General features: G+C 38.2%; 1 protein-coding gene across 2 annotated transcripts in view; it reads left to right on the forward strand.

Moving 5' to 3' along the window:
* ABHD12 (abhydrolase domain containing 12, lysophospholipase) overlaps nt 1-12022 on the forward strand; it is a 73159-nt gene that overhangs the window by 39090 nt on the left and 22047 nt on the right. For both annotated transcript variants that reach the window (XM_019719269.3, XM_074318286.2), the window contains one exon: nt 9646-9770. In XM_019719269.3, coding sequence (XP_019574828.1) covers nt 9646-9770 — 125 coding nt within the window. The remainder of the gene's footprint in view (nt 1-9645; nt 9771-12022) is intronic.

A 12022-nucleotide genomic window follows, 5' to 3' on the forward strand; every position in this document is an offset into this window, starting at 1 on the left:
ATGTGTGTGCCCGTTAAGAGGGCATCTGGGTTTCCAGCTGCCTTCCGTTTCACTGGGATGAACAGACAGAATCCTTGTTGATTTTCACTGCCAGATGTTGTGGGAACTCCTCTTTCCCGCAGAGGACCCCTGGGTTTGGATGCCTGGTATGGGACCGGGACCCTTCCCTCTTCAGGGGGAACCTCCATCACTGAGATGTTCCTCCTGGTGTTCAACCACTATCTGTGGGTTTGGGGTCAGCCTGTTTCATGTCTCCACCCCTCCTACCAGTCTTGATGTGGCCTCTTTATATCCTTAATTATAGGGGTTCTGTTCAGTTCATCTTAAGATGATTCTTTAGGTTGATTGTTCTATAATTTATTTGTAATTTTGGTTTGGTCCTGGGATTCAGTAGGCATAGTGTCTACCTGATCCACCATCTTGGACCTTCTCCCCTAAATACTAATATTTTAAAAGCTCACATGAATAAGGCAATCATACACCTTAAAAAGCTGGAAAAACAAGAACAAACTAAATCTAAAACAAGCAGAAGGAAGGAAATAATAAAGAGTTGAGCAGAAATTAATGAAATAAAGAATAGAAAAATAGTAGAGAAAAATCAAAGAAAGCAAAAGTTACTTTTTTGAAAAGAAAACCTAAATTGACAAGCTATTAGCTAGACTGACTAAGAATAAAAAAGAGAAAAGATGCAAATAACTAAAATCAGAAATGAAAGTTGGGACATTACTACCGACTTTACAGAAATAAAAAGATCATAAGGGAATATTTTAAACAATTGTATGTCACTAAATTAGATAATTTAGATGAAATGGACAAATTCCTAAAACTCAAGCGACTGAAACTGACTTAAGAAAAAACAAGTAAGGAGATTAAATTAGTAATAAAAAAAAATTACCCACAAAGAAAAACCCATGCAAAGATGACATCACTGATAAATTCTGCCAATCATTTATAGAAGAATTAATACAAATTCTTTATAAACGCTTCCAAAAAATAAATAAATAAAATAGAGGAGGAAACACTTCCTAACCTATTTTCTATGGTTAATATTACTCTGGTACCAGAACCACACAATGGCATCACAAGAAAACAAAGCTACAGTCAGTATTTCTTATGAATATTGTTGCAAATATCTTCAACAAAATACTAACAAACAAAATCCAGGAAGATATATAAAGAGCTATGTACCACGAACAAGTACAATTTATCCTAGGAGTGCAAGGTTGGTTTAACATCCAAAAATCAATTCATGAAATATACCATATTATTAAAATAAAGGGCAAAAACCACACCACATGAGCATTTCAATAGATGCAGAAAAACCATTTGACAAAATTCAACACCCTTTCATGATGAAAACAAAACAAAACAATATTAGGAATAGAAGGGAACTTCCTTAGCCTGGTAAAGGACACCTAGAAAAAACCCACTGCTAACATTATACTTAATAATGAGAGACTGAGTTATTTCCCCTAGTATCAGGAATAAGACAAGGATGTTTGTCTAATGTTACTACTTATGTTCAATATTGTTTTGGAGATGCCAGCTAGGACAAGTAGGCAACAAATAAAAGGCTTCCGGATTGGAAAGGAAGGTGTAAAACTATCTCTATTTGCATATGACCCAATTTTATATATAGAAAATCCTAAAGAATCTACTAAAACACTGTTAGAACTCATAAACAAGTTCAGCAAAGTTGTAGGATACAAGATCGATATACAAAATCAATAGTATTTCTATGCATTTGCAATGAACAGGCCAGAAATGAAATTAGGAACACAATTTTATGTACAATACCTCAAGAAAAAGAAAAGACATCTTGAAATATTAAATCTTTTCAACAAGGAACATACCATTTTATCATTATACCAAATATTGTTTTACACTCCTGGTGAAAGTCCCATAGTTTTCTCATTTCTTGTTAAGATGGTTCTTGAGGAATTAAAAAAAATTTTTTTTTTCTATCGTGATATGAGAACCTTTTCCCAATGCATATTTTATTTTGTAGATCCTGGACTGTAGGAAAGCTATTGGAATTTATTTGGCAGCTAATCACTTTCTCGGTCATTAAATTTTTACAGTTTTTCAGTTGAATCTCTTGCATTTTTTAAATTACTTTTTCTCTTCCAACTTTTATAGTTATAATTTGTATCTCTTCTTGCCTTATTATTTTAAAATTACACTTCCAGAACAGTGTTAAATCATGCTGATGATAGTGAACATCCTGTCTCTGTCTAGTGTTTTACATTGAGTACTGCTTAGTTTTGATTACTGGCTTGAGATAGGTCTGAATGTTATTATCTTAAGGGAATATCCTCTATTCCAGTTTTATTAACCCTTCTAGTACTTTTATCCTCTGACTACTCCCATGTTTGACTTTTATGCTCCTAGAGGAAAACCTATGAGGACATACTCGTTTTTCTTTAATTGGAATAAAATATACATAATATAAAATTTACCATTTAACCACTTTTTTTTTTTATTAAATTTATTGAGGTGACAATTGTTAGTAAAATTACATAGATTTCAGGTGTACAATTCTGTATTACATCATCTATAAATCCCATTGTACCATTTAACCACTTTTAAGTGTACAATTCAGTGGCATTAAATACATTCATGTTGTACAACATCACCACTATCCATTTCTAGAACTTTTCCATCATCCCAAACAAGCTCTGTACCTATTAAATATTAGCTGCTCCTTCCCACCCTACCCCACCCCGAGCCCTAGGTAAACAATATTTTACTTTTTCCTCTATGAATTTGCCTATTTTAGTTTCCTCATATAAGTGAAATAACAAAGTATTTTGCCTTTTGTGTCTGGCTTATTTCAGCATAATATTTTTAACGTTCATGTATGTTGTAGCATGTATTAGAATTTCATTTTTATGGTGAATAGTATTCCATTGTATGTGTATATCACATTTTGATTATCTGTTCATCTGTTGATGGACACTTACATTATTTCCACCTTTTGTCTATTGTGAATAATGCAGCTGTGAGCATTGGTCTACCTGTATCTTGTTTGAATCACTGGTTTCAATTCTTTGGGGTATTTACCTAGGAGTAGAATTACTGGATCATATGGTGATTCTGTGTTTAACTTTTTGAGGAACCACCAAACTGTTTTCCATAGCAGCTGCAGTATTCTACATTCCTACCCGATTTGCTTTTCCACTTCCAGGATTTTTGTATCTCTAGTCATAATTGAAATTCATTAGTAGTTTTTGTGTATGTGTGGTGCTGGATTGATTCTATTTGTCTATTATACTTAAACCAGCTTTGACTTTGAACATTCTTCCTTGCTTTCCGTGTTCTGCCACTGATAGTATGATATGATAATTATCTATTTCTTAAAAGTTAGAAGGAAATGCCTGTCAATCTTTCTGGGCTTAGTGTCCTTCAGGGATGAAATTTTTTGGTAGCTTTATCCAGTACTTCATTTTCTTTTGGAGTGAATTTTCACCATTTATATTTTCCTACAAAATAGTCTATATCGTTGAATTATAAAAAACATTTAGTAGTTTAGCTAAGTACATAATATTCTCTATAAAAAAACTACTCTGTGGTTATCTCACCTTTCTGATCCCTAATTTTGTATATTCTCTTTCTAGCCTCAAACTTAATCTATTTCTTTTTCTTGAAGGAACAGCTCTTGGGTTTGTTAATTAATTTTGCATTTATATCTGAACTCTTTTTAAACACGAAAATATTTTTGGCTTGCTGATTATGCAAGTTTAATAAAGACTTGTAAGTTTTTTTTCCTCTGTTTGCCTTTTAGAAAGATTTTCAGACTTGCAGACAAGATTTATTACTGACCATATAGCACTGATTGAAATAGAATCTAGAGAAATTACGTTTTATTATGGGAACTTATATTAAAAGATTATGAATTTCACCACTAAATATTCACATGAAGAGATAACATTGGAAATCTAGAAACTCATGTCCTATATAAGAAAAAACTCTCAGGATGAGAGAGAAAGAAAAATACCCCAAAGAACCATCTAGATACAGCTTTAATGGCAAATATATAAACTGCCTCCATATAGGAGGGAGAAGGGTACTGTGGAGTACCCTGCTGAGAACACTAGGCTGGCTATATTTCTATTTTACAGAAAGCCTGTCCTTTAGCTAACAGACTCTTGCAGAACTATTTACAAATGTAGAACTTCCTGATAAAAATAATGACAAAAATTTTAATATAAGGTCTGTGGAGTTTTCAAAACTAAATAGTTTTCTTCTCTGAATTTCTTAGTGCAATATTTACTTTTGGTTTTATCTAAAATTACCAACTACTAACTGCCATTATTGCACTAGCCTCATCTCCCATCCTAGGTTTCAGGTTTCCTGGAGAGTCCCAAAACATTGATAGTGCTGAGTAACACCAGATACCTCTCTCAAAGCTCTTATGTCTGCTTCACTGAACTGACAGCACAACATAGATGCCGATGCCCTCCTTTGCTGCCCTTGTTGTTCACCACCTGAGAGTGCTAGATGCTCAGTAATGACCGTTGAATAAACCAGGTGAATGAGTGAATAAATTACATTATAGATTAGCATATTAGTCATCAGCTTTACTGAGGCATTATTTACATATAGCAGAACTTAGCAGTCTATACAATTGTGTAACCACAATCAAGATAAAAAGTATTTCCATTACTCCAGAAGTTCCCTGTCCCTAGCCCTTGGTAACCACTGTTTTGTTTTTCTGTACGTATAGTTTTGCCTTTTCTAGAATTTTAGATAAATAGAATCATACAGTGTATATAGTCTTTTGTGTCTGTCTTATTTAATTTAGCATAATGCTTTTGAGATTCATCTGTATTCAATGTGTCAGCAATTCCAGGTATGTTTTTAAAACTATTTTGAATATATTTTTATTCCACTTCACCTTTTCCCTCTTTTTGAATTTTTCAATTACAGTTGATATGCAATATTTTATATTAATTTTAGGTTGGCAGCATAGTGGATAGACATTTATATAATTTAAGAAATGATCCTCCTGATTAGTCGAGTACCCACCTGACACTATACATAGTTATTACCATGTTATCATTGGCTATATTCCTTAAGCTATAGTTGACATACCCATGACTGTTTTATAACTACCAATTTGTATTTCTTAATCCCTTCACCTTTTCCACCCTGCCCCCAGCTCCCCTCCCATCTATCACCCCAACAAGCCTAGTACCCATCTGACACGATACAAAATTATTACAATATTGTTGACTGTTTTCCTTATGCTATGCCTTACATCCCCATAACCACTTTGTAACAACCAATTTGTACTTTTTAATCCTTCTCCTTTTTCACCCATCCCCCGAAGACCCTCCCACCTGGCAACCATCAAAATGTTCTCTGTATCTATGAGTTTGTTTTTGTTTTGATAATTTTGTTCTTTAGGCTTTGCATATAAGTGAAATCATGTGGCATTTGTCTTTCTCTGTCTGACTTACTCTGCTCAGCACAATACCCTCTAGGTCTATATATAGATATAGATATATAGATATGATATATAGATATGATGTGTGTATATATATATATATATATATATATATATATATATATATATATATCACGTCTTCTTTATTCGTTCGTCCATTGATGGACACCCAGGTTGCCTCCATATCTTGACTATTGTAAATAATGCTGCAATGAGCATATGGATGTACATGTCCCTTCCAAGTAGTGTTTTGGGTTTCTTTGGATTAATACCCAGAAGTGGGATTACTGGGTCCTTCTTTGTCTCTTGTTATAGCCTTTGTTTTAAAGTCTATTTTGTCTGGTATAAGTAAGTATTGCTACTCCATTTTTTTTCCATTTCCATTTTCATGAAATATCTTTTTCCATCCCTTTACTTTCAGTCTGCGTGTGTTTTTCGATCAGAAATATATGTTTCTTGTATGCAGCATATGTAAGAGTTTTGTTTTCTTATTCATTCAGCCACCCTATGCCTTATGATTGGTGCATTAATCCATTTACATTTAAAGTAATTAACAATAAAATTATTGCCATTTTATTATTCATATTTTTATCTTTGTTTTTCTTATTAAAGAAGTCCCTCTAACATTCCTTATAATACTGATGAACTCCTTTAGCTTTTTCTTGTCTGGGAAGCTCTTTATCCCTCAATTCTACATGATAGCTTAGCTGGGTAGAGTAATCTTGGTTGTAGGTCCTTGCTTTTCTTGCTTTGAATATTTCATGCCAATTCAAACTCTGGCCTGCAAAGTTCCTGTTGAGAGAAATTACCTGATAGTCTTATGAGTGCTCTCTGTAGGTAACTAACTGCTTTTCTCTAGCTGCTTTTAAGATTGTCTTTAACCCTTTGGCATTTTAATTATGATGTGGATTGGCGTGGGCCTCTTTGGGTTCATTTTGTTTGAGACTCCCTTGCTTCCTGGGCTTGCATATCTATTTCCTTCACCAGGTTAGGGAAGTTTTCTGTCATTATTTCTTCAAATAGGTTTTCAATTCCTTGCTCTCTCTCTTCTCCTTCTGGTACTCCTATGATATAAATGTTGATATGTTTGATGTTGTCCCAGAGGCCCCTTAAACTACCCACTTTTTTTTTTGGAATTCTTTTTACTTTTTACTGTTCTGTTTTGATGTGTTCTGAACCCTCTAAATCACTGATTTAGTCCTCTGCTTTATCTAATCTACAGCTGATTCCCTCTAATGTAGTCTTCATTTCAGTTATTCTTCATGTCTGACTGGTTCTTTTTTATGTTTTCTATCTCCTTTTTTATGTTTTCTATCTCTTTGTTGAAGTTCTCACTGAGATCACTGAGCATTCTTATAATCAGTGTTTTGAAACCTGCGTCTGATAGATTGCTAGTCTCCATTTTGTTTAGTTCTTTTTCTGAAGCTTTGTTCTGATCTTTCATTTGGAGCATGTTTTTTTTGTCTTCCCATTTTGGCTGCCCCCCATGTTTGTTTCTATGTATTAGGTAGGGATGCTATGTCTCCCAATCTGAATAGAGTAGCCTTATGTAGTGGATGTCCTATGGGGCTCAGTGGTGCAGTCTCCCTGGTCACCTGAGCCAGGTGCTCCAGGTGTGTCCTTTGTGTGAGTTGTCTGTGCCCTCCTATTGTAATTGAAACTTGGTGGCTGTTTGCACATCGATGGTAGGGATTGACCCTCGGACTCATTGGTTGTAAGGACTAGCCTTGGCTACATGGAGGAGCACTTGTGCAGGGGCTGACCTTATGGAGCAGGATTAGCTTTAGCAGGGCTCTGGTGCCAGCCCAGTGTGCCCTTTGGGTGTCATCTTTGGAGGTGAGGTAGCCGGGCAATACTCTGGCTTGGTCTGAAGCTGACCACTGGGCATGTCAGCCCTGGGGACTCCTGGGAGGGGTCCTGCTGCAGGCCAGGTTCAACCACAGCCTGTGCCCTGCCGAGGACCACCTGGCATGAACCACAAAGCAATCTGTAGGTGGCCCCCACCCATGTTGGGCTTTCAGATACCTAGAGAGGCCAAGATATGAACTGAGGCCAGCTTTCACTAGTGCCAGTCTTGGGGCTGCTCAGCAAGAGGTGTAGGATCCCCAAAGCCAAATGCTGCTTGTTTGGGTTTTGTGACTCTTTGGGAGATTTTAGGAACATCTGCTGCATGAGCCAAGGTGGGTCATTTGTATGGAAAAGCCACTGGAACCGAGTGGGTGTGCCCAAAAATTGGGTTTAGTGGGGTCTCAGGAATCACCAGGGCAGGTTGAACAGTGTTAGCTCGGTTGATGGAGACTCGGTTATGGCTGCTGGGAAGGGGAAAAGCTCAAAAAAGAAACAATGAATTCTACCAGCACTTCTGTCTGGAAGAAAACTGTGCCCTATCTCTCACCCTAAAGGCAGACAGCTCAATTCCTCTCTGTATATCCCTGGCGCCTGAGCTGCTGGCCCAGGGTTAGAGATCAGAGTGAATGAGTACATCAGCAAATAAGTCTGTGTGTGGGCGTTTCAAGAGGATCATCTGGGACTCCAGCAGCCCTTCATCTCAGCCACAATCTCTGCTGATTTTCACAACCAGAAGTTACGGGGACTTCTCTCCCTGGCACGGGAACCCTGGACTGGGAAGCCTGGTGTTGGGCTGGGACTCCTTCCTCCTCTGGAGGGGAGACCTCCACAGCCAAGATATTCCTCCCGATTTTTATCAATCACACAGGGTGTGGGACCAGCCCATTCCTCATCTTTGCCCATCTTACCAGTCTCAAGGTGCCTTCTTCTGTATGTCTTCAGTTGTAGGGTTTTGGTTCGGCTGGACCTCAGGCAATTCTCAACGATGGTTGTTCTGTAGTTTAATTGTAATCTTGATGTGGTTGTGAGAGGAGGCAAGCACAGCATTTACGTACTCCATCATATTGACTGGAAATCGAATACATTTTTTTTGAACAATCCAGAAATAAATAACTAGCCCCACTAAGGTTTTGCTTGATATGGTAAGTTAGAACAGTGGTTCCCAAGGCTGCTCTAGGGGCTCATGCTGAGTCCCCAAAATCATTTCAGAGTGTCCGTAAGGTTACGATTTTCATAATGATACTATGTTATTTACCTTTTTCTTTCTCATTCTTTCATGGAGCACTATGGAGTTTTCCTGATACTACGTGACATGTGGTATTGCAACAAGACTGAATGCAGACACAGATACAAGAATTTGTCTGTCTTTTATTAAGCTGTCTGCCTTAAAGAAATTTGTAAAAATGTTAATTGCACTCTTGTCCCTAAAAGTTTTTGCATTGGGAAAATATAACCACTTTTTATAACATGTTAATTATGTTAATAAAGTGTTGGGTTGTTTATTGTTATTAGATTCATTAATAGATGTTTTAAAAAATTCTTTGTTTTTACTTCTCATATGACAAATAGTAATACATATAAACAGAAGCTCTTTGTGGGGGGCGGGGTCCTCAATTTTTCAGTTGTAGGAAAGCCCTTAGTCTAACAAGTTTGAGAATATCTGGACTAGGGACATTTTTGAAAGGGGATCAGTAACAGGATAAGGAAGTCTTGGATCTGCTTAGAGATTAGAAGAAGATCTTGACACCCTGGGATGACATCCTGGCCTGAGGTACCTGGAGAAGGAGCCTCAGTTGGGTGATGCCAAAGGGGACAAGGGCAGAAAAGGGAGGACATACAGTTGGCAGCCAGTCTTGTTTTCAGCCCTCTGCTCCCTCCCAGGACCTGGGTGGGTAGGTTCTATTGATGTATGCTCTTCTTACAAGGAGCTAATGGGTAACCCGCCTGTGGCTGGCTTGAGGGAGGGTGATCACTAGGCCTACAAGACAGCCAGTGTCTTCTATGATGAAGCTGCAGCCATGGTCTGATACAAGGTTGGGCACTTTCTGAAGATCTGATGTCTGTGCTGTGTTCTGATCCCAGGGAGAGCATAGGAAATTATTAGTACTGTTTCTTTGGCTTTCAGGAAAAGATTTTACCCCTACAGTAGTGTTCTAAGATCAAATTAAAGGAGTGCCTAAAATAATTATTTTAACAAAAGCAGGTGGGAGGCTATTCTTATTACTGGCAATATGCTTGTGGGAAAACATATATGTGGATCTTGGTTAGTAATTTTGATAATGCTATTAATAAACTATAGTAAAATTGCACCTACTGCCTTTGATCTGTTAATTACTTTTTTCTTGCAGGCGAAAGGGCCTGTGGTTCCGACTGAGGAAAATACTTCTCTGTGTTTTGGGGTTGTATATTATCATTCCATTTCTCATCAAACTATGTCCTGGGATACAGGCCAAACTGATTTTCTTGAATTTTGGTAAGTGCCATGTGTCCATTTTTCCTTTAATTTTTAGTAAGAGTTCATTTTCGTGATGGTTTATGTATTTATATACCCACCACCCAGATCAAGACATAGAACATTTCTATTACCCAGAAAGTTCCCTTGTGCCTCCTCCCAGTTAAAGGCTGTTTGTAAAGAGTGTGTTGCTCTCCAAGGTTGGCATTTGTTTACACAGATGAGCATTGCATGGTGAGGATCTTTCTTTAGCTGAGAAAGGTAAAAATGACAACATGGAGAGCCTCTTGAAGCTGTTGTGTAGGGGATGCTTTGTCACTTGTGTCGTCTAGAAGATTAACTTTCCTTGGAAAAGATGACCACTTTTTAAAGATAATATTAATAATTAGGTTTTTTTCCTTTAAAGAAAATTAGATTTTCCTTTTTTCACTTAAAAAATCCTGGCAGACTTTGGTTTCTGTGGAATTATATGCTTACTTTATGGTTGTTGTAGTCTCCTTGAGTTATCTTGGATCTCATGTATTACAAAGGTGGTTTTGTTATTCATGCTATATGTTTACTTTTTTACAAGTGGGAGGAGAAAGGTGCAGAAGTATCAAGCATATGAAATAGAAGGTATATGGTTGTTGGGAATAATCCTTTTAAGGAGCACCATTTTACACCTACAAGATGAGGCTAAGAGAGCAGGGACTGTGTGAGTGGGTGTTAGACGTTCGAGGATAGAACATGGCACTCCGTAAATGATGGCCTTCAAATTGGGTATGGATAGCATTCGAGCCATATGAGGTGGTCTCTGTGCATGCTCTTTGGCTGTGTTGGTTTGCAAAGAGTGGATTTGAACCTTATGTGTTTGGGAGCTAGGGACTTGGGGAGGTGGGATTGATACTGTGCTGTGCAGGCAGCAGGGGAGCTGGTAGAGAGGAGAAAGGAGGAAGACCCTGAGGACCAGGAGCAAGACAGACAGGAGGTATTGAAATGGTCCGTATGTGGCTGTGGCCTGGTCCATGCAAGGCAAGGTGTGGGTGGCAGTAGGGGTGGGTGTGTCACAGGTCTCCAGAACTGCTCATCTGTAGTAACACAAGTATTCCCAGCTCTGCAGGCATTTGGACATACAAGTTTGGGGCGCTAAGTCTTTATAGATTTAATGACAAACTTGGAAGTCGCTGGATAAAAGGAAATTTCTGCTCTAACGAGAACAGTAGGAAGAGGAACAGAAATAGTAAGGTCATTATTTAATATTTCAAATACCTAAAATAATAACTGTAAAATGCATGTAGTATACTAAGAGGTGTTTGATTTTTCTAACAGAAACATAGCTGAACTTCTAGGAATTTATCATCTCTAAGTTTTTGCCACTTGTGAGAAGCACAAATTTAAAAGTAACTAACAATATACTAAAATCAAGGGGAGGTGTGTTTTTTTTTCTGACTTTATTGTCCCTTACGTGTCCACAGTCAATCCAGCACAGAAGAGAGTTTGAGTTTACATATAAACACAAAGCTACAGGGCTGCAGATTTCCTGATGGCAGACCTTAGAACTGACCCTACGTGACTTTTCCTACTTTGCAGGCCTCCAGGTACCTTGGACCAGGTGCCTTCGTGGCAGCGGGTGTGTGTAGCATGCTGCTCTCTGGGGCCTGCTACACAGTGGGTTCCCAGCAAATATTTGAATTTAATTCCCTTTCTTCAGATCAGTTATTCGGGCTACTTTAGACACAGCCCACAGATTTGCTCTGTTGGTTTCCTAATGAAATGGCAGGATGTTCTACAAGAACAGAACTTTGGATTTTCCTATTCCAGCCCTGGTGACACAGAAAAGGAAGGCAATGGCTTGGGCAATGGGGCTGCCCTGCACCTCCCAGGGAGACACCTGTCCCTCACACTTTCTTCTGCGTGTCTGCTGCATGGGAGTGGGATCATCTACAATGGTGTTTTTAAAGGAGACTTTCAGTTAGTTGTCTGTGCCCCCTTCCCCTGCAGAGGAGGTGGGGGTCTCCAGCATTGCCCTGCAGTGACTTGGAAATTTCACCTCATGCTGTTGGGGTGGCACCTCCATTCTTATCTCCTCAAGATGTGAATCATGAAACTGTGGATTTTCATTTGGACGTTAAAGAAAGCTTAACAATCTTTTGGGCCTTCCATGGGAGGTCAGAGTGCACTGGCCAGCAGGAGTGAGCTGTGTTCCCGTTCAGGCAGATCCTGGGACCCTTCTCAAGCCAGCCCGGGTCTCCTGTTTCCTTTAACCCCATTCCTTTGCTTTGTGGCATTTTTGC

Source organism: Rhinolophus sinicus, chromosome 13 (genome assembly GCF_057876585.1).
Source record: "Rhinolophus sinicus isolate RSI-liver-muscle chromosome 13, RSI-T2T, whole genome shotgun sequence".
Classification (NCBI taxonomy): Eukaryota; Metazoa; Chordata; class Mammalia; order Chiroptera; family Rhinolophidae; genus Rhinolophus; species Rhinolophus sinicus.